Source organism: Leguminivora glycinivorella, chromosome 2 (genome assembly GCF_023078275.1).
Source record: "Leguminivora glycinivorella isolate SPB_JAAS2020 chromosome 2, LegGlyc_1.1, whole genome shotgun sequence".
Taxonomy (NCBI): domain Eukaryota; kingdom Metazoa; phylum Arthropoda; class Insecta; order Lepidoptera; family Tortricidae; genus Leguminivora; species Leguminivora glycinivorella.
The window spans coordinates 31,947,111-31,970,897 of NC_062972.1; the positions used below are offsets into that span (position 1 = coordinate 31,947,111).

General features: G+C 36.7%; 2 protein-coding genes across 4 annotated transcripts in view; both read right to left on the bottom strand.

Moving 5' to 3' along the window:
• Window positions 1–218: 218 nt before the first annotated feature.
• On the bottom strand, window positions 219–19,855 carry LOC125234530 (probable chitinase 2). 3 transcript variants are annotated; one of them, XM_048140817.1, is made up of 9 exons: window positions 12,469–12,583; window positions 7,601–7,783; window positions 6,371–6,471; window positions 4,296–4,561; window positions 2,972–3,111; window positions 1,719–1,873; window positions 872–1,217; window positions 809–835; window positions 219–559 (listed from the first exon to the last, which is right to left on the bottom strand). In XM_048140817.1, exons 1-9 carry the CDS (start codon window positions 12,533–12,535, stop codon window positions 369–371), a joined length of 1,476 nt encoding a protein of 491 aa, XP_047996774.1. In that variant the 5' UTR covers window positions 12,536–12,583; the 3' UTR covers window positions 219–368. The 3 variants fall into 3 exon arrangements, with proteins under 3 accessions (XP_047996774.1, XP_047996767.1, XP_047996757.1); XM_048140810.1 differs by lacking the exon at window positions 12,469–12,583 and adding an exon at window positions 19,745–19,855 and having other exon boundaries at window positions 809–1,217; XM_048140800.1 differs by having other exon boundaries at window positions 809–1,217.
• A 2,075-nt stretch (window positions 19,856–21,930) lies between these two features.
• LOC125234509 (acidic mammalian chitinase-like) overlaps window positions 21,931–23,787 on the bottom strand; it is a 31,856-nt gene continuing 29,999 nt past the window's right edge. Inside the window, exons 13-14 of the mRNA XM_048140778.1 lie at window positions 22,467–22,585; window positions 21,931–22,217 (exon numbers count right to left, since the gene is read on the bottom strand). Of these exons, the coding sequence (XP_047996735.1) occupies window positions 22,027–22,217; window positions 22,467–22,585 (310 nt within the window). The 3' untranslated portion in view covers window positions 21,931–22,026. The remainder of the gene's footprint in view (window positions 22,218–22,466; window positions 22,586–23,787) is intronic.

Genomic DNA, 23,787 nt, shown 5'->3' on the forward strand with positions numbered 1-23,787 from the left:
ACCCATGTACGTCTCTCAGTAGTTCTTAATGTTTAGTATTTGCTGAAAGATGGCGCTAATTTCAATAGACGATAATACACTGATTATAAAGCTTAATTATTTTTGTGTAATCATTTAATTCATTCTAATTCTGACATAGTTTTATATGAATAAATAGATACAAAATTACATTTAATCATCAATTTAAACATTTGTTCTTTGCAATGTTTCTTATTTATAGCTAGATGAAGTTGTTCAGTTACATCGGGAGATGGTAGTCTATGCACTGTGGCTACACGTTTTACTTTGGCACTATTTTTGTTTATACTTGAACCTCTTTGCTAACCCGCATCAGAAACTTTTGATAGCCTCAAGACACCATTCGATTTTCAAGCTTCACATTTGACAAGGTACCTATAATTGCAGATTTTATTCTCATCATCCCACACCAGATTGGCTGGACAGTTCATGAGTGTGGGAACCATGCCGTAGTTTCCTTGGACACAGATGAAGAAGGTGGAACAATCGTCAGGGTTGGGTATTGGACCTTCTTTAGTGCATAGTGCTGAGGGTGCTGATGCTGCAATAAAAAAATGAATGATTAGAATACACACATACAAGCTGCAGAAATGACTGACCCCCACCGCGTTGATTGTTTTGCTAAAAACCGAAGGGTTGTTCTTGTTAGACAGGACCCCATAAACTTTTGTCAAAAGGCATACATTATTTGTATCCGTATGTAACAATTGAATGTATTATCATGAATTAAATCAATCAAACAGTTCAGAAAGACAGAAATGTATAAAATAGGATACCAATTTTGACTTACTTGTTGTTGTCGTAGGTTTTACAGTAGACGTCGTTGTAGTACTAGTAGTAGTAGTAACAGTAGTTGGGTGTGTAGGGGCCGCAGTACTTGTAGTAGTAGGACGTTTAGTTGTTGTAGTGGTACTAGGAGTAGTAGTAGACGTAGTAGTAGTAGTACTAGATCCAGCTAAAGCTGAGTTAATAGCCCTTAATAAAGCAAAGTCCTCTCCACACTTCCCGTGGAAGTCATCAGTTTCGATACTCCAAACCATGGCACCGGCGATGCCGAGATTCATGGCATATTCGACCTTCTTGGCTATGGAATTGGGATCATCGTAGGATACCCAGTTTTTGTCTTGGATGGCATATGGCACTTGAGCTATGGAATCGTAAAGGACGTCCCAGGTTTCCGTGTTTAGTTTGGTGCAGAACTGAAAAACAATACGAGGTTTATTTAAGGGATCTTTATCTCAGACTTTTGTTAGTGCTGTTGTAAGCTCTAAGGTCATTTATTGTATGTAGGTATAAAATTCTGATATTAGTTTTTTACCCAAAGACAACAACAACAACAACATACAATCACGCCTGTATCCCATGAAGGGGTAGGCAGAGCACATGAAACTACTCAAGTTTCAGTGCCACTCTTGGCAAATAAGGGGTCGATAGAAAACGAAAGTGTAACATTGCAGTGACAGGTTGCCAGCCTCTCGCCTACGCCACACTTTAACCCATATCCCACAGTCGCCTTCTACGACACCCACGGGAAGAAAGGGGGTGGTGAAATTCTTAACCCGTCACCACACGGGCGATACCCAAAGACGTGTCCCGATTTTTTAGCTTTACTGACTTCAAATTACCCACCTGTCTATCAATGTGTTTGCATCGCATTTTTACCGTAGTAAGACAAAAGTATTGTACGCCTACCAACTCACCTCGTTGTATCCAACAAAGCCTTTTGTAGCAGTATATTGTCCAGCGAACCCAACCCCACTTGATGGAGCCCCTACCCCATTGTTATTCGCATCGGTCAAGTTGAAAGTCCTGCCGTAGAAAGGTATGCCCATTACAACCTTTTCTGGGGGACAGCCTGAAACCAAAATACTTTTAGAGGAACATGATCTGAAAACTGTGTCTATCAAGTTGCTTTAAACTCCATAATGTACAGTACATTGTACAGCAAGAAATCTTCCCTTTCATCAATTTTAACGAAGTATTGCGCCTATATGTATACACAATTACACATAGCCCAAACAGAGGGTCTATATTCAAAACAGAATTGAAGGAGCAAAATTTCTTATTATACGACTGTGCAGTGCTTGGATATACCTACCTACTCGTAGCACATCTACAGAAACGGATGCCCTAACTGTCCTAAGTATGGAACCTTTGTTAGGATTAAAAAATACTTTGATTGTCGTTTGTTTCCTTTCTTTTAGTGAATATTTTAAATATATGATTTTGACTCATGGAGATCATATACATCTCTAAGGAGAATTAGATTAAGTAGATATACATTTTATTTTTAGTTGTGACATTTAGAGTCATTTGCACCTCTAAAGTAATTTAAAACTTTTTTTTTGTATTTGTACTTTTTATATTAAAATTTAGTGTAGTTCTTGGTTGTAATTCGACATTTAGAGACCTTCTACATCTCTAATTAATTGTATAGAGTTAACTTTAGTTAGAACTTAGAATCAGTATATAATAGTATCAATTAAAACCGAAATAAATTACACAGTCATATGAAAGAAAAAGTGACTAAGTCCTCTGGTGCCTGAGGCTGGAATATTTTCAATAGATTATAATTTAACTTGTGTTCATTGGAATAATAGTATCAATTGTAATTTCAACTCAATTTTAAATATTTCTTTAATACATATGTACATGTGACGTGTAAAAGTGCCCCTGTGGCCTATTTGCTGAATAAATTATTTTGATTTTGATTTTGATTTTGTTTCTGATTTATAATAAGCGTATTGCTTTAATAACAATAGTTCCCATATTGAACCTCAAAGAAACCACAAGTAATATTTCTTTTTCTTCAACCTAGCGTTTTCCCGGCCTACGTCAGGGTCCCATTTCTTGCTCAATCTTCTCCACTTTGCCCGGTCTTCGGCATCGTGAGGTGTGATATTGTTCTCTTGCTTAATAACATTAAAGAAAATTAACATATAGCTAAGGTTACCTTGTGAGAGCCAATAGTTCAAAGCGGCATCCACAGCGTAGATCCTACCCTGATCTACGTGGAGGGGAGCGTTGTGGCCGGTGATCGAATCCCAGGCGCCATACAGGTCGTATGTCATGATGTTTACGAGGTCCACGTACCTGTTGACAGATAATTATTTCCTGTAGATTTTGAAATTAAAGTAGGTGCCTAAATGCGGGATGTTACTCCGTCAGAACTCGAACCTGTGACCCTTGGAATACAAGGGAGGTTATTTTAAATTCATTCTTCGTTTAAATTAAAAATTTGTAATGTCTCTCGTAAACGTTTCTGCTTGATCGAAAATCAGTGTCCTGTACGTTAGGTACATCAATTAGCAGCAATGTGCCAAAGAGATTATACACAATGTGCCCATAAATTTTCTCGATATTTTTTTAAATCTTACAATCCATACTAATATTACAAATGGGAAAGAGTGTGTGTCTGTTTGTTTGTCCGCCTTTCACGGCAAAACGGAGCGACGAATCGACGTGATTTTTTAGGTGGAGATAGTTGAAGGGATGGAGAGTAACATAGGCTACTTTTTGTCTCTTTCTAACGCGAACGAAGCCGCGGGCAAAAGCTAGTTATGTCAGATTTTTAAAACACCTGAAATACACACTAATGAGAATTGTGAAAATGTTGAATAAAACAGTCTTCGAAGTCTGGAATGAGAAGTTTCTAGAAGATACTTAACTGAAACATTCAGATACAAAATCGAGGTATATTTGTTGAAAGTTGTTTAGACAAAGTGTATAATCTCTCTGTGACGTGTTTTTATGTTACAGCAAAAGGAAAGGGATAAGCCGCTGTTAGTTATATCTTGTTCCGCGCCTCGAGCTTCTTATAAGCCCTTGTAACATTTACATAAGAACTTGGGCCTAAACAAAGAGTGTCTCTGTAAATGTTTATTTGGAAGCTTGGCTTGTGTATAAACACCTACGAGTTGGGATAAAATAATAGCACATGACATAACTAAATCTGTAGTACTGGTTTGTAAACAAACAGATATTTAAAAAGAATTTGGTAAAGTTAAAAAAATGGCCTCGATAACAATACAATAATATCAAATCAGAAGAAGAAAACCGTAAGTATAAACGGATGGAATTGAACTATTGAATTATTTAAGAATATATACATATTAGTAAATTGTACAACGAACACCGTAAGAACTGCAGTAAAAGATGATATTGATCAAACGCATTTGAATAATGAGATCACGAGGAAATGGAAGAAACATACAACTCTGGTGCAAGCGAAAAATGACGATGAATTATGTTTTATTTCAGTTTAAAGAAAGTCTTACTTGGCCACATTAGGGATATCATAAGACAGCGACGCACTCGACTCCACAGCGGCAACAGCAACAGTAATCAACAGTCCATGTTTATCGAACTCTTCCCTTAATTCCTTCAGTAATAAAGAGAAGTTGTTCACGTCAGCAACTCCCTGAGTACTGTCCCGTTGGTTGGGGTACTCCCAATCTATGTCTAAGCCGTCGAAACCGTAGGTCAGGACCATATCTCTGGCGGTGGTGATGAAGGTCTTGCGCAGGGTAGCGGAGGCTGCCATCTGTTGAGAAATTTCGAAAACTGAGAGTTTAAATGAAAGCTAAGAAATTGAGAAAAGACGTCATAAGGTACCTTACCTTTGATGGCAACTTTACCTTCCTTGGTAAGTGTCTTCCAAACAGGCAATATTTTCACTGCAATATTATGTGGCCGGCAAATATTGCTGCCTCTTCTAACATATGAGTGAAGGAGGGACACAAATAATGGCCGGCCATATAATGACATAGACATAGAAAGGCTTTATTTAATATCACATTACAGTGTTAAAATTAAAATAAGTGGAACAAACAGCTTGATATTGAATGACGTAATGCAATGAGAATATGACCCGTTTATAGAAGCCCCTATAAGAAAGTAAAATACATAATTCTAATACCCTTTTTTTAAATCTGTGACTTCTGAGTCCAGTTGCCGCGAATGATACGGTCGGCTGAATTCAATTAATCCGATTTTTATTCGTATGCATAGATATTAATAAATCTGTTTGTATTAATGAAATTTGTGAAATCATCGTTTTAATTGAAGTAAACTTTAAAGTATAATAAAAATCAAATTATATAAGAAACTAAGACTAAACTAGCTAATGTCTACTTGAGGCATTGTACAAAGGATACTGGCGACATTTCCTCGCTTTATCGCAATGCTGATACATTGTGCGAGGAAGTCGCCAGCTCTTCGGTCAAAATACATATAATACCCGTGAGTGACTTTAAACTTTTACTCAAACTTCCTTCCCTGACTCGAATCGTTTTCTAGCGTCATCGTCGTAATTTTGGATATAACAAAAGATTACAAGTGTTCACACAACACAACATATATACGTTTACCCAAGTACTCGTTCGAAGACCGGTTGACGACACATGACGTCACACACATACGTCACGGCTCCCCGCGCCGCGTACCTACATTAGACTGCACCTTACAGCCGAAGCGGCTACACATATATCTGTATAAATTTATCGAAATTACCTAAACTACTTGTACCTAGTTATTAAGTTAATAAAAAGAAGATAGTGCTATCCTGGAGTTCTTCATTCTTCATAAGAAGACCTTATATTGAGGAGTACACCGAACAACAAGAATGCACGTATTCGCCCCGTTTCCGAATTGCGGTTTCGTTAGCTGCAACCACACTGCTCGTTGTTAACAACGGCTCAAATTCAGGAGCTTGCATATAAGTAAGGTTTTGGCCTCGAAATAATCGCCGGTCTTCAGTGTAAGCCATAGCATTGCGAGCATATGCGATTTTGCGTTGAATGAAATCGATTGACAGAATGTAGGAATGAATGACAATGCATTTGTCCCGTAAAACAATTGAATACTAGTACGGTAATTATATAGTCAAATGTAAAATATTGTGTTACCGACGCATTATGTACAACACGTATACGTATCGCTTAAACGGCTTCAAAATATTTATATATATTGTTAAATAACTATAAATAATCTCAAGAAAAGTTTATAAGATATACCTACATGTGAAAATTTAGATCCACTATTTTAATAAGACATCAAAACTAAATTCAAATATGTTTGCTATAAATGAAACACAAAAGGACACGATACGAGATCGAAATACCTAGCAGAAAACCGCAGACAAAGACGTATTCGTGTTTAAGAGAAAAGGGACGACCGCCCCGTAACCAGTTTCTCATACAAAGGTAGTCCTGATATTCTTCCCTGTTTCACAATTTAATTTTAATGTGTGCAAAAATATTTTCCACGATGAAATAGGTAGAATAAACAGGACTACGTTTCTATGGGGAATTTGCCGTCTCCCATCCTCAACAAGAAACATCAAAATACTTTCCGTGGAGTAGTTTGCAGATCCCTGATTCCAGCCCCCGACGGCCAGAATAGTTTTCAACTGGTTGTTCTGTTGCTTCAATGCGTTGAATTTCTTGAAATTGTCTGAAACATGAAATACGATGTACAGTGAGCTGTGAAATTGCATGAAGACATTATGAATTTATAGATAAATTCTCCATGTACTTTTGAAAGAAAGAAAGAAAGAAAGAAAAGACATTTATTCAGTACAGCACACATACACAGGACAAAATGGTGAAAAAAAAAAGAAACTAATAATAAAAACAAATACACAAAAATATCCTAAGAAAATTACAGCTCACTGTACAGTTAACATCAAAAGTAGCGGATGTAATAACGTGTTGGAAGAAACTACAATTCTGTAACGCATAAACAAAAGCAGATTAGTGTCTATACGTAGAAATAATAATTCCCCTTATCTATTTCTGAACACGAACTGTACAGATTTATTTATTTTTAACTTCTGATTAGCAGAAACGTCTGCAATCGATGCCACTAGGCTTAGAATAAATTTAAAAGTGGAAAATGTCTGCCTTGGGTGAGACTTGCTTGGGTGGCTCAGTTGGCAGAGCGCTGGAATATTGATCCAGCGGCCGTGAGTTCAAGTCTCACCCAAGGCAGACATTTTCCACTTTTAGATTTATTTATATTTTGAAAAGTTTAGGTGTAAACGAGATAGGCGCAGAACCGGCACTTTTTTCATAAGCAGACACTTATTGTTACAAACAGTAGATGATTTAGGTAGTATTTAGTAGTCTTACCCAGTCCATAGTTATAAGATGATGACGATCAGAATACAGAGGACGTAAGTATTGAAAGTCAGACATACAGAATTCTCCAACACTTTGATAAACCAGTGTAGTGTCCAATGCCTTACATCATAAGGATCTTACCAAGTCCATGGTTATCTGCCAGATCAATATGAGGATCGAGCAAGACAAATCCTATCGTAATGGAATCCATCAAGAATTGTCCGGAACTTGAAAAAAAAAAACAGTGTAGTGTCCGACGCCTTAGGTACATCATTAGGATCTTACCAAGTCCATGATCATCAGCTAGATCGAGATACGAGTCGAGCGAGACAACAGTCTCATCATCATGGAATCAATGAAGAATAGTCCAACACTTAGATAAAATAGTCTAGTGTCATTGGGCACATAATACATTGGACTAGGCATTGGTATTGTATTGCATCATGTATTGTGGATCTTACCAAGTCCTTGATTATCAGGCAAGTCCAGATACGGATCGAGCGAGATAACAGTCCCATCGTCATGGATCCCGACGAAGGTGTAAACGAGATGGGTGCAGAGTGAAGCGTTGATGTCGGAGACGGAGAATTTGCCGTCGCCAGAGCGGTAGGTGGCCCATGTGCCGTAGTAGCAGACTACGACTTCTGTGAACAAAAATAATTCCTATCTTAATTTAAATAATTTTTTTTTGTTTTTGTCGAACTAGACCAACAATGAGATGGCGAAAAGACCAGGGTACGTAGCCGAATGGCACAAACGCTCACGAAACGAAACGCTCGTAGATATCTATCTCTATCGCTCTTGCATATTGGCGCGACAGAGCCAGACTACCTTTCGCGGCGTTTCGTTTTCGTTTCGCTTCGCAGAAATGCCATTCGGCTACGGCACCTGGAGTCATCTTGTGGTGACAGGCGGGAGCGTGCACAAAACCGTGACGAGTGGCGGACCACTGTCGGGCATAGGCCTCTCTTCCTTTGATAGAACCTAGGCTATTAAAAAATTCTTCATCTTGTACCATATTGCCGCTACTCGTCAGAGCCAACTTGGAAATTGAAACCAGGAATTGGCGTTTAAGAAGTATAACGCTTTTTTGCACATTGTATATTTCCTCAGTCATCCGTTGACCACGAACGCTGTAAAGTGTTCGAAACGTCGGGATGAATTGTGAATTTATTATACGCGATACAATCCGTTTTCATAGTTTTATTTCATAAGTAAAACGCTCTAAGAGTATATTTTGTTGTTTCCTATCATAAACCCAAATATCTGGGCGACCGAGCTTCGCTCGGTTCTATTTTAATATATCACGTCTTTTGATAAAAAAAAAAACTCTTATAAATACAAAAACAAAAAAAAAAGACAAAAAACAAAAACTTAATTTCTGGCCGGGATTCGAAACCCTGACACCTACGATCTATCTGCGTACATTAGACCGACCTCGTACGACTGAGCTAATCGGAATCGATGCGCGCGCGGCGAAATTAAGGACCATATTTTACGTTTACAAACGCGAAAGAAAAACTCATGAAAACTCGAAAATTCGCGTTTTCCGGGATCTAAGGCTACGCTAGATCGATTTTTCACCCCCGAAAACCCCCACATAACAAATTTCAGCGAAATCGTTAGAGCGGTTTCCGAGATCGTCGGTATATATAAATAAATAAATAAATATACAAGAATTGCTCGTTTAAAAGTATAAGATATAAACGATTTTCTCAAGTTGGTAAAGCGCTATATGTACACGTATTAGGCTGAGAAGTTTCAACCAGATTTTATTACTTTAAAATTAAAATTTTCACTAAGCTCCAAAGCATTTTCCGCAGACATTTTTGCTTGAAAACACCCATTTAAAATGAACACGGAAGCACAATCAATGCCAAACATCTCCCCTTTAATAATCGAATGAGCTTGACCAACGGCCACATTTCATTCACCCTCCAGTAGGCCAGAGACGGGCTCAATGTACCGAATTATACAACCGATCTAAATTGAGATATGATTTATGATGTGGCGAGATGGTGACCGGGTACAGCACATACAGTAGGCTAACTTATTTTAAGTACAATTTTAACATGTATGTCTTCACAAATAAAGAGATTCTGATTCCTGATTCCACCCACTTCCTGATACAAAAGTGGCTAACATTTTAGTATCACGGAAAAGAAGATAATTAATGTCGACCGTAGTAATTATTTTTGTCAAACTGCCGACATTTTTCTAGGCAGTTACATGCATCATGATCATTGTCTAGTGAAACCAATCGTGAGTCACTTAAAAATCTGCACCCAGTAGGCTCGTGTTAGGGCTCAATGTAGAGACATATACATAAATAATACAACCCATCTAAAGTGAGTGGCAACAATGTGACCACTGCGGCATACAGTAGGCAAGCTACTTTAGTAAGTACTAAACTGGCCCAGTAACAATACTATAATCTTAATAGGTTAATATCCTAAGTCTGACATTATAAAATTACCTTTTTAACCCCCGACGCAAAAACGACGGGGTGTTATAAGTTTGACGTGTCTGTCTGTATGTATGTCTGTGTGTATGTCTGTCTGTCTGTGTTTGTGTCTGTCTGTGGCATGTGGCATCGTAGCTCCCGAACGGATGAACCGATTTAGATTTAGTTTTTTTTGTCTGAAAGCTGAGTTAGTCGGGAGTGTTCTTAGCCATGTTTCATGAAAATCGGTCACTATGTCGCGGTCGGGGGTTTTTCAAAATTTTTATTTTGTGGTTAGGTTATAAAGTGTAATACGTAATCCTCACTGTATGGAACTTTAGTCTGAAATAAAGATATTTTTTATAGCATAATTACGTCTAAAATACTGCGTTATAAGTATTAATATTGTATTATATTATTCATTTATTTAGATACTAGCGTTTGCCCGCGGCTACGCTCGCGTTAGAAAGAGACAAAAAGTAGCCTATGTCACTCAGGTCACTCTCCATCCCTTCAACTATCTCCACTTAAAAATCACGTCAATTCGTCGCTCCGTTTTTCCGTGAAAGACGGACAAACAAACAGACACACACTTTCCCATTTATAATATTAGTATGGATTTATTACCTACACGTGCACGTCTTGTAGTCTTGTATTTATAGTATTTAACCTATCTATATAATCACTAAACAAAGTACTTTAGTTTTATTGCGGGCTCTTCAACTCAAAGACGTCATTAAAACTGAAAGTGGAAAATCTTTCTATTGCTACATCATTATGAATCACAAATGAATGCGTTTCAGATTCACTGTTGCATTATCTGTTAGGAAATGCAGTGTATTTTAAACAATAAATACTGTAAGTAAAGTAACTGTAAAGTAATCAATAGTTACCATCTTTATTTAAGTATATTGTTTTGTTTGTAACGGTTTGTATAAATTACCGGTTCGCCTCCTAGAACAACCAAGCCCTAAGTTCCCTGGCATCTTGGTAATGGAGAAGAGGGCTCCGGTATATTTAGCAAGGCCCCTGGAAATTCAATGAAGACTTTATGTGTAGAGGACACTGTTCAGATAAGAAAGCACATCCGGGTTCGAATCCCGGTAAGGGCATTTATTTGTGTGATGAGCACAGATATTTGTTCCCGAGTCATGGATGTTTTCTATGTATAATATAAGTATTTATATATTATATATATCGTTGTCTGAGTACCCACAACACAAGCCTTCTTGAGCTTACCGTGGGCCTCAGTCAATCTGTGTAAGAATGTCCTAAAATATGTATTTATTTTATTTACATCAAATATTTTATGTTGTGTAAAGTACATATATAATGACACTGAGATTTATATTATCTTTTTCTTCTGTGACAATTTGATATGTATTCTCTGACGAAGAACGACGTATTATTAAGCTATAATATAAATTTATTGAAATTAATTTCCATAGAGTACCTAGTCTGTTAATATTTTTTGATGAATACTTTTGCATGTTAAATTGTATAAGATGTAATGTTTTGAAAAGAAGTGGCCCGCCGAGTTTCTTGCCGGTCCCATAGTGGATACCCCCCTCTCAACTGAGGGGGGACTGAAATCTTCTCGAGGCTGAGGCGTAGGGTTAGAGCCGGCGTAGCTTTCTTTGACGTTCATATGCGCATTGTAATATGCCTATTTGTAAAATAAATATTTCATTTTTTTTTCAAGTGCCATACGTACTTCCTGGATCCCTATGTATTTTAATCCAGGTCTTTGTGTGAAAGGTCCCAAATATTTTTTTCTTTAAACAGTCTACTGTAATTGTCTCCGTTACTCTCCTTCCGTAGCGTTAACCTGACCAGCGCTACTAGTTGTCAGTCTCGAGATGGCATTAATCGCGATTGATTAATTGCGATGTAACCAATACAAACTAGTTACGCCGCAATTACAAGTTTACAACATTTATTGTGACGTTCAGAAGCGTTACCATGAGCACAGTATAATAAAGAGGCCGCTCCCCGCTGGAAGTGCCGCCTACCCCTCTCGGTTACCTTACAGTTACCGCCTGTCAAAAACGCGAACAGTCGACCTGTCATATTTCACTTATACAAGCATAGTACGCGTTCTGAGCTTAGACTGTGTGCTAGGAACGCGCCTCTTTCACATATTTGATCGCCAGTGCCCGGAGTGTGCCACGAGTTAGCGACCGTGTCAACTCATATCTGAAATACTCGATCTTGAAGTTATGATTGTTACGAACACACTAGCGGGTTATCAACGTCGTAGTTAGGCTATTATACAAAGGACCGTTCAGTTCTGACTAAATCGTAAATACTACTGCAGTATTTTAATGTCAGAACGGCATTCAATGCAAATGATTTAAAGTGTTCTGCACACCAACTGATAGGTTTTAATTTTAATTGTAAAACATGACAAATTAAATAGAAATTAATATACTCAATTTTACTCCTAAGTTTTCTCACTTTTGTAGATAAAATCAACATTCTTATAAGGCATAATTTACGCCCTGAAGGAACTTACATAAGTACTTATAACATACATACCTAAGGGTTTCATTGGATTGTATGTAACATCAACAGTCCGTAATGTACATATATTCTGAAATCGCATGCGCGATCGCACCATCTAAATACGTTTTGATTATCAGTTTTAGTTGAAATCAAAGCTACCTACTTTATATTTTACAATTACAATTAAATTAACACGATGTAATGTACAAGAAGTGGAATTCCTTGCCGGCGGCTATATTTCCGAGCTCATATAACCCCGCAACCTTCAATTCAATGGTGAACAGGCATCTTTTGGGCGAGCTCACTCCATCGTAGGCCACGTCTTTGCCTTTGGCTAGTCTGTGGTCAAGAGTAAGCCCATTTAAAAAAAATATTACTTACTGTCGTGCCCCTCCACAAAAACGGTCAGCAAAACGACTCCAAACACAAATTTAAGAAACAAAGACATTTTCAAAGGTTACTATAATTACACAGATAAAACTAATGATAATGAAAAGCCAACTAATAGAATAATAAATAGACGACATTTATATATGAACGTTATCTAGGGAATCAAGATCAAGGGGATTAAGTTGAAGTAACTAGATAATAGTATTGAGTAAGATTACTTTTTATTGGTCAATAAAGATATGACTGTAGGGAAATACTTTCACAGAGATAAGGATAGATAACATTTCACGTAGGTACAGTCAACCAATTAGAACCATAGGCCACTCTACAACCAAATGAAATGACAAAAGATTTCTTACAATCTGACTTATAACGTCACTATCACATAGTTCTCCTAGTGTTCCAATTGGTTGACTGTACCTAAAATAAAAACTGTTTATTTCTTTAAATTATTTTATCAGTAAGTACATGCTTATATCTTATCTACCTAAGATCCGTTAATAATCTATTCATAATTCTATTCTCTAATATTGTATAAAACGCGTACCTAGGTGTTTACTCAATTTCCCGAGAGATGTCACTTTTGCTTTTGACAACTAGCTAACGTTATGTTGTCGTAATTTATATAAGAGATTTTAGTTATTTTTGTATCGATAAAGAAGACGAGAAGACCTGTGTGGTATTCAGTTCAGCCGATTAAACGTACTTTTGGTTTATTATTAAACTGGGCGTTTGATTTAAGGCTTTTCCCTTTCGAGACCAGAGTTCAAAGTTAAACATGGTCCTTCGAGCCGGATAGTCAGGCGGATTTTTGTAGTAGAGTCAAAGTGCGGCGGAGCCTTTCTTCAACTAAGAAGGAGAGTTCAGTGAAGCAGCGCACAGTGGCGCCACCTAACGGCGTCCAGGCTGAGTCACCGGCGTTGCGACAGGAGCGCATGCGCCAAGAGTTCAACGAAGAAGGAGCTTTACGTCATCAGTGTCAGTTCAGTGAGTGTATGTCAAGTGTGAACTGTAAGTACAATTATTTATTAGTCAAGAAATTTTCAACCTTGTGAACAGGAGTTTATTTTGTGATGTCGGTTTATTTTGCTACGGGATTTTGAACTTTATTAACAAAACGATATTTACTTTGAAGAATTCGATTGTTTACATGGACTTATAAAATATTTGGTTGTAGTTTGTATGAAATTGAGTAGATTAGAGACTTAGAATAATTCGGAAAATCCTGTTGGAACGGGGAATCCGTGCCCAATTTTTACTCAGAGTGTATCAAAATTCAAACACTTGTAAAATTTTCCGAAATTTGATTTTGATATTTTTACGGTTTTTATTTTTTATAGAATTTTTAAAGTGTAATAAGTTCAATTCAAAATCTGTTTTGTCTAAAGTTTGATATTTGTATTATTTGCAAACATGGATTCATTGCTAAGCTTTCAAAATGACTTGTCTAGTCGTATTTTTAAAGCTCGTGTTAATTTCAAAAAGTCTCCGAAATCACGCATAACGGAGAATTACATAGAGAGTCGACTAGACACCCTAGAGCAGCTTTGGTCAGAATTCAGACAAGGTCATAAAGAGTTAATGCTTACATATGATCAAGTACTTTTACAAGCACAAAGCTATATTATTGAGGACACTTATGACAAAACAGAGGATGAATACACAGATTATAAATGTGAATTGAAAGATCGTTTGACTGATTTCCTAAGTTTTCATTCAAGTCAATCAAAGGTCAACATTCAGGACAATACATTTGTAACAAAGTCAGATTCGGTAAAACTACCCAAATTAACCATCCCTTATTTTTCTGGCAAATACCAAGAATGGATAACATTTCGAGATTTATTCTTATGTATGATGGATCATACTATTATATTGTATGATGGATCTATTGTGGACAATAACAACTCCTTAGATAATGTACAGAAATTGCAATATCTAAAGAGTTATTTCACAGGAGAAGCAGAGCAGTTGCTGCGGAATATACCGGTAACAGACTCAAATTATGATAGAAGTTGGAATATATTAGAGCAACGATACAATAATAAAAAATACCTGTCACAAAAATCAAAATCAAAATCAAAATAATTTATTCAGCAAATAGGCCACAGGGGCACTTTTACACGTCACATGTACATAGGTATTTAAAAAAATATTTAAAATTGAGTTGAAATTACAATTGATACTATTATATACTAATTCTAAGTTCTAACTAAAGTTAACTCTATACAATTAATTAGAGATGTAGAAGGTCTCTAAATGTCGAATTACAACCAAGAACTACACTAAATTTTAATATAAAAAGTACAAATACAAAAAAAAAAAGTCTAAAATTACTTTAGAGGTGCAAATGACTCTAAATGTCACAACTAAAAATAAAATGTATATCTACTTAATCTAATTCTCCTTAGAGATGTATATGGTCTCCATGAGTCAAAATCATATATTTAAAATATTCACTAAAAGAAAGGAAACAAACGACAACCGAACAAAGTGTCCTAATTTAATAAAAATTAGAATTAAAGTTACTAAGTTATAACAGCCCCAGTAAGCTTAAACAGACCGGTCTTCACAGACGGCACCCGTTCACGAGTATGACGCGTATCTCAGCCATTCACATTGTATCCTCCAACGTCTCTTGAGTCAAAAGCCAGCAGCCACTGAATATTCTGCTCTTTTAAAGGATCTTTTAGACACATCAACAGATTGTTTAAGTGCATTGTCTAATTTAGGCATTGATGTTTCCACATGGGACATCATAGTGATACATCTGTTGAAATTAAAGCTAGATCCAGAATCACGTAAGCAATGGGAGCTTAATGTATCGTCTAACTTGGCCTCAGATACATTTCCTACCTTGGATCAGTTCAAAGAGTTCTTGATCAGCCGGTACCGAGCTCTAGAGTTTATTGAGCCGAGAAACGTCAATAAGGCCACCAATGCTTACGAGAAACCTTCAAGTAGTGCAACAATACAAAATGTGTTCCACATTGCTAGCGCATCTGTCATAGCATGTGAGTTTTGTACAGAACCCCATAAACTGTGTTTTTGTAAGAAATTTGCCAAAGAGGACATTGTGAAAAGACACGAATTTGTTACAAAAAATAGGATATGTTACAATTGTTTAGGGAGCAATCACACTGTTAGATTTTGCCAAAAAACCACAAACTGTCGAATTTGTAAAAGAAAGCACCATTCCTTGCTTCATGTAAGGGAGGTCCCAACTTCAGTTGCCATTTCAAAGAATTTAGGTCAGGTAGCTGAAGGTGTCTCGGAAGAAGCCACGCACGTCTCTCCAGAGATCACGCCAGTAGTCAACTGTCATGCGGCAGAGGTTGCTAATAACGAAAAAACGTTGTTGCCCACAGCCCTTGTAAAGGCTGAGTTGCAGACAGGTGATTATCAGGTGGTACGCGCGTTATTAGATCAGTGCTCACAGGCTTCATTTGTCTCTGAAGCTGCTGTGAAGGCATTAGGGTTAAAGAAATTTCCCATAGAGAGTTCAATTACAGGATTAGGTGGCGAACATACCTCTGAGGTCCCTAAATACGCAGTTGAGTTGAAAGTTCAATCGCTCACCGATCCAACCTTCAATACAGTTTTGAAGGCTTACATTGTAAAGAAGATCACTACTTATCTTCCAAGTGAGAAAGTAGTAGCTCCAGAGTGGGCGGCGTTACAGTACATCAAGTTGGCAGATCCAGCTTATAGTTCACCCAATAAAGTGGATATACTATTGGGAGGCAAGGTTTATTGCAATATACTTATGGATGGCCTACTGAAAGGTCCAAATGGATTTCCATTAGCCCAGAACACCATGCTCGGGTGGATTTTATCTGGCCCACTGGATTAATTGATTTGTTTAGAGTTTTGAATCTTACGTTTATTAGGCCATTTAGTTGTCAAAACTATAGTAAGATATTAATGTATAATTCATCGTTTAAAATTAATGTTCTTAGTTCACGTTATACTCTCTTAAAGTAAACTGAAGATGAGAGTGTCTTTTGAAGAAAGTTTTCTGCCTCAATCTTTTTGGTCTATTCTTAAGAGTGGTTTTTCGGCAGAATTAATTAAATATTACTTTCTGTACATATAGTTTTAATTGAAGTGTTAACTTGCCAAGTTCAAAACTGTTTTAGATCATAATTATTATACATTTTTATATTAAAGGAAAAAATGGAAAAATTTACGCTTCCGGCGGGACTGCGAATGGTGCGGGTTCAAGTCCCGCCGGAAGCGTAAATTTTTCCATTTTTTCCTTTAATATAAAAATGTTTAGAATCGTTAGCAGACGTTTCTGCTTAATAAAAATTAATTTAGTATGGGTTAGCACATTGTTACTGGTGAATTCTCAATATAACTTGAGACTCCAGTGCCGTTACAAGATGTAATAGTCTGTCGGTAGATGGCGCTAGACGTCACCCCAAGACGTGTGTACAAAAGGAAAGGCATGGAAAGATTTGCGAAGTCCGGCGTGGCTTCCGTAGCTCAATTGGTAAGAGCATTGCACGGATTGCAAAAATGGTGCGGGTTCAAGTCCCGCCGGAAGCGTAAATTTTTCCATTTTTTTCCTTTAATATAAAAATGTTTAGAATCGTTAGCAGACGTTTCTGCTTAATAAAAATTAATTCATAATTATTATAGTTATATTATGTTGTGAAGGTCAATAATTTTATGTTGTGTTTATGCAAACATGTTGGAAACCGTACCCACCAAATTTGATTTATATTCAGTTCACTTTTGATTTCTTGGTCACTTCATGGTGGGCGGTCATGATGAAGGACATGTTGTCCTTGGTGGGCGGTATGTATTAAAACGCGTACCTAGGTGTTTACTCAATTTCCCGAGAGATGTCACTTTTGCTATTTACAACTAGCTAACGTTATGTTGTCGTAATTTATATAAGAGATTTTAGTTATTTTTGTATCGATAGAGAAGACGAGAAGACCTGTGTGGTATTCAGTTCAGCCGATTAAACGTACTTTTGGTTTATTATTAAACTGGGCGTTTGATTTAAGGCTTTTCCCTTTCGAGACCAGAGTTCAAAGTTAAACAAATATCTATTCAATACCTGGGCTAACGAACTTTGCTTTGTAGTTCTAAATCTCTAATATTCGCGTTTCCTGAGACCTAAGACTAAGCTAGATCGATTTTTCACCCTCGAAAACCCCCACTTAACAGTTTCACCATTCCTGTCTGTCCGTCCGTCCGCGGATAATCTCAGTAACCGTTTGCACTACCAGGCTGTTTGGTGCTAATATGTATATCTATTAAGGTTTACCCTTGAATCGCCGACAGACACTTGTTCGAATATTATTTCAAAGACAACGTTTCAAATAATTTCATTTCATCGACAGTTCATATCATAGAACAATCGACACAAGTAAAATCAAACCGTAGACTTTTATTTCGTAGATAACTTACTCCGAGTATACTTTACATCGTGGTATTTCATTTCGTGTTTTTTCATTTCATTTTGTTTTACATTAAATACAATTCATTACGCATAATATTATTTCAATTATGATTCTTTCTAAAATTGTACAATTTGTAAACTGTTTGTTTGGTCACAGTTCTAACCTAACCCAAACCTACTCGGTAAGCTGGTCGTTTTTGTGTGTGGTCACAGTTCTAACCTAACCTAAACCTAATTTAAAAGCCATTGGTTGTAGTGTAGGTCGCAGTTCTAACCTAATCCTAAACCTACTCTGTAAGCTGGTCGTTTTTGTGTGTGGTCACAGTTCTAACCTAACCTAAACCTAATTTAAAAGCCATTGGTTGTAGTGTAGGTCGCAGTTCTAACCTAACCTAAACCTACTCGGTAAGCCGTTTGTTTCTGTGTGATCACAGTTCTAACCTAACCTAAACATACTCTGTAAGCCGGTCGTTTTTGTGTGTGGCCACAGTTATAACCTAACCTAAACCTACTCTAGGATTTAAGCCAATGGTCATAGTTTAATTATGGACGTAAATATGTGATGTGCCACGATAAAATCGACAATTTGAAGTTTCCTAGAATAGAAACATCTATTAACGTGTAGTACGACAAATGAGAAAGTATTGTAATAATACGTCGAATAAATGAATTGCGATGTTTTGTAGTTCTGCTATTTGAAGTACTTTGAAACGAATCAGCGATGAAACAATATTCGTTGAATAGTATTTATAATAACTAAGAAAATTTCAAATAAATAGTAGTTGAAACAAAATTACTCGAAACAATTTTACTCGAACTAAACTTTCGATGATTTGCTGTCGATGAAATGATATTCGATGAAAAGTTTGTCGGCGAAACAAGGGTACACCATCTATTAACCACGCCGATCAAGTGGTAAAATAAAAACTGGAAAAAAATGTTTTATTAGGGTAACACGTTAAGTGGGGAGTGATTTTTTTTTTTTATTTCAACCCTTGATCAAACGGAAATGTTGAACAGTTTTAAGAAAATTGCACAATATATTTCTACTGTGTGTTATTTAACCGTATATATGCAAAACATGTTTTACCTTAATTTACTTATATACCTAAGTATCTTTAGCGTATTTTCTTAAAAAATATATATTATTAAAATTGGTTGACGCAGTCCAAAATTATCACCGAAAACACTTAAATATTGTGACTGCCGGTAAACTACGGAGCCCTATACTGAGCGTGGCCCGACACGCTCTTGGCCGCCTTTGATCAACCAGAACTCTTGCTGAAATTCGCAAGAGTTCTCCCAAAAACTTTATTTTATTACAGTCCACTACATCGCATTCCTTCCGTGACTTTTATGTAGGAACTACGGCAACCTAACGTTAGCGGCATCTAAATGACGCGCAGAGACATCTATCGACAATTTGTGATACTATACTATCAGCAGCAGTCAGTCAATGCGTAGGTAGACTGTAGTTTTAAAATAGGTACTAATAGCTATTAGTTTTACGGGGGGGAATTATTGTTTAACCGCACGTACCAATATTGATACCCGAGCAAGCTAAAGAGTCCAATATTGAACCGGGAGCGTCGAGTGACTTAAAACGTGGAATCTTGGGCGTGCACGAAGTTAAAACAAATTTTGCCACAAAAAAATCAGATCAATTCGTCGCTCCGTTTTGCCGTGAAAAACGGACAAACAAACAGACACACACGCTTTCCCATTCATAATATTAGTATGGATTTATGTTCCAAAGACATCAAGTTAAAATCTGTATGAAATTTCTCGTGGATAAAATGCAATTTTGCTATCTGTTTTCGAATAACTGTGAAAATGTAATTAAGTACTTACTGTCGTGCCCCTCCACGAAAACGGCCAGCAAAATAACTCCAAATATAAATTTAAGGAACATTTTCGAAATACTATTATTACATTAATTGTACAGATGGATCTAACAACCGAATACCAACTAATAGAATAAAAACTAGGCGACATTTATATATAAAAACGTTATCTAGGGAATAAAGATCATGAGGTGAGGAAACTAGATAATTGTATCGACTTAGATTACTTTTTATTGGTTAATAAAATTATGACTTTTTAGGAAAATTCTTTCAAAGAGATAAGCTACACATACACTTAGATATTAGTCAACAATGTAATAAACATAAATGCTATAATTATTAATGTTATTATTATATTACGTATATTTTTAGGTCGTTGACACAGACATCCAACCCTGTGTTGGTATAGGCTACTTGCCTCCTCCCCCCCCTAGGGTGCATTGTACTACCGCATAAGAACTAGGTGGGCTTACCGGGTGCTGCGACGGGAGCTGCTGGCAGATGCCTCTGCATCGGTACTATCGGTAGTTCTTCTGATTTACTTTTACTATTCAATGAAATATTTAAATAGGCTTCTAGACTCATATCGAATTTGGCACAAAACATTGTTGTTTCCTGTAGTATTTGACATAAGAAACCAATTTTTATAAATTTTGGGTAATAAAAGTGTATAATGACTACGTATTTTCGATTGAAAATGTGTGAAATATTTTTTTTAACTTTGGCCACCGAAAACGCTGTCAGCGATGTAATGACGTCATAGAACCTAACTTAACTTTATGTCGAGTTAATCACTGACATGATGAACTTTATGCCTCATACATAAATGTCAGAAAATTTTGCGTTCAATTCAATTGACGTTATGCACAGACAATCTATAGATTAACATGACTAATGTTGTTTTTGCCTGATTAAGTGAAAGTATACTTTAATAATGTTTTTTTCGCTTTTCAAGTCGTAATAAAATATGGTAATATTTTTTTTCGGTTCATTGGACAGTAATTAATAATATAAGATAGACTTTAAAAAAGGGTCAAGTAGCCTATTCAATGATAATTTTCGGCTGCCTCTCGTATAGATTTTTGATGACACTGAAGTTTTATTTGGACGTATTACATTTATAATTTTTAGTAGCAGGCCAGTAGCCGCGCTAGAACTAATGAGCGTAGTACAGCTAGAGAGTAGTACACCTTTACAAGAAAAAAGGTTATAAATCCTAACAAAAGGTGAGTTGAACAATGAACATGGAGCAATTTGACAAGACTTGAACATTGAACAAGATTTGAGCTTGCAAAACGTTATACCTACTGTACGTAAAGGTGCTGATAGACTTGAATATTTGCTCGGCGCAAAACATCTGGCGAATTGTTCAAAGAACTATTGTGTCTTATAACCTCGTGTTCAGCAAGTGTTCAGAGAATGATAATTAAAATACAAGTGAATGATTAAGTTTATTAGTAGGTAACTTAACTAATCAGTTTAAGGAAGCCTTCTTAACTATGATCTTGAAAGGATATGTATGCCTACAAAGACGGAGATGGAATTATTTTTGAAATGAAACAAATTGTTTTTTTTTTATTAATTTGGCAAAATTTTATTCATATGGTTTTTGTAAGTACAATCAAATTCAATTAAAATTAGGTATTGTTCGTAACTAATCATATTTAAGATTAGAATTCGATTCACGGATCATAAGAGTAATAATTAATAATGAAGTTTTTTTATAAATAATCAAATAGTTAATACGTCTTTACAGAGATTGAGGCAAAGATCAATTCGGCATTTTTGCCAAAGTCGTAGGTTGGCATTTGGAGATACCAGTTAACAAATTGAACATCAAATCACATCAATTAAAGTAGGTACAGATACAATTCAGACATTTCCAATACAAGGTATAATATAATACGAGAATTTTACTCTTATGATAGCGATATGTAATGCAGAAGTTTAAAATAAAATAACAATAATAACTAAAGTTTTTTGTACTCGTAGGTAGTTTTTAATAAAATAAAATAAGCTCAAAATAATTTTAGGTGCATTGAGTTGGTTTAGAAAGCTAAGTTATTTTACATATTTTCTCCTAATAGCATATTTAATACCAAAGAATATATAATTAGCACAGGTATAAAACTCCGTAAAGAAAAAACGTACCTTAGAACGAGTCGGGAGATGGTAGTCTATGCACTGTGGCTGTACACGTTTTACTTTGGCACTATTTTTGTTTATACTTGAACCTCTTTGCTAACCCGCATCAGAAACTTTTGATAGCCTCAAGACACCATTCGATTTTCAAGCTTCACATTTGACAAGGTACCTATAATTGCAGATTTTATTCTCATCATCCCACACCAGATTGGCTGGACAGTTCATGAGTGTGGGAACCATGCCGTAGTTTCCTTGGACACAGATGAAGAAGGTGGAACAATCGTCAGGGTTGGGTATTGGACCTTCTTTAGTGCATAGTGCTGAGGGTGCTGATGCTGCAATAAAAAAATTAATGATTAGAATACACACATACAAGCTGCAGAAATGACTGACCCCCACCGCGTTGATTGTTTTGCTAAAACCCGAAGGGTTGTTCTTGTTAGACAGGACCCCATAAACTTTTGTCAAAAGGCATACATTATTTGTATCCGTATGTAACAATTGAATGTATTATCATGAATTAAATCAATCAAACAGTTCAGAAAGACAGAAATGTATAAAATAGGATACCAATTTTGACTTACTTGTTGTTGTCGTAGGTTTTACAGTAGACGTCGTTGTAGTACTAGTAGTAGTAGTAACAGTAGTTGGGTGTGTAGGGGCCGCAGTACTTGTAGTAGTAGGACGTTTAGTTGTTGTAGTGGTACTAGGAGTAGTAGTAGATGTAGTAGTAGTAGTACTAGATCCAGCTAAAGCTGAGTTAATAGCCCTTAATAAAGCAAAGTCCTCTCCACACTTCCCGTGGAAGTCATCAGTTTCGATACTCCAAACCATGGCACCGGCGATGCCGAGATTCATGGCATATTCGACCTTCTTGGCTATGGAATTGGGATCATCGTAGGATACCCAGTTTTTGTCTTGGATGGCATATGGCACTTGAGCTATGGAATCGTAAAGGACGTCCCAGGTTTCCGTGTTTAGTTTGGTGCAGAACTGAAAAACAATACGAGGTTTATTTAAGGGATCTTTATCTCAGACTTTTGTTAGTGCTGTTGTAAGCTCTAAGGTCATTTATTGTATGTAGGTATAAAATTCTGATATTAGTTTTTTACCCAAAGACAACAACAACAACAACATACAATCACGCCTGTATCCCATGAAGGGGTAGGCAGAGCACATGAAACTACTCAAGTTTCAGTGCCACTCTTGGCAAATAAGGGGTCGATAGAAAACGAAAGTGTAACATTGCAGTGACAGGTTGCCAGCCTCTCGCCTACGCCACACTTTAACCCATATCCCACAGTCGCCTTCTACGACACCCACGGGAAGAAAGGGGTGGTGAAATTCTTAACCCGTCACCACACGGGCGATACCCAAAGACGTGTCCCGATTTTTTAGCTTTACTGACTTCAAATTACCCACCTGTCTATCAATGTGTTTGCATCGCATTTTTACCTTAGTAAGACAAAAGTATTGTACGCCTACCAACTCACCTCGTTGTATCCAACAAAGCCTTTTGTAGCAGTATATTGTCCAGCGAACCCAACCCCACTTGATGGAGCCCCTACCCCATTGTTATTCGCATCGGTCAAGTTGAAAGTCCTGCCGTAGAAAGGTATGCCCATTACAACCTTTTCTGGGGGACAGCCTGAAACCAAAATACTTTTAGAGGAACATGATCTGAAAACTGTGTCTATCAAGTTGCTTTAAACTCCATAATGTACAGTACATTGTACAGCAAGAAATCTTCCCTTTCATCAATTTTAACGAAGTATTGCGCCTATATGTATACACAATTACACATAGCCCACACAGAGGGTCTATATTCAAAACAGAATTGAAGGAGCAAAATTTCTTATTATACGACTGTGCAGTGCTTGGATATACCTACCCACTCGTAGCACA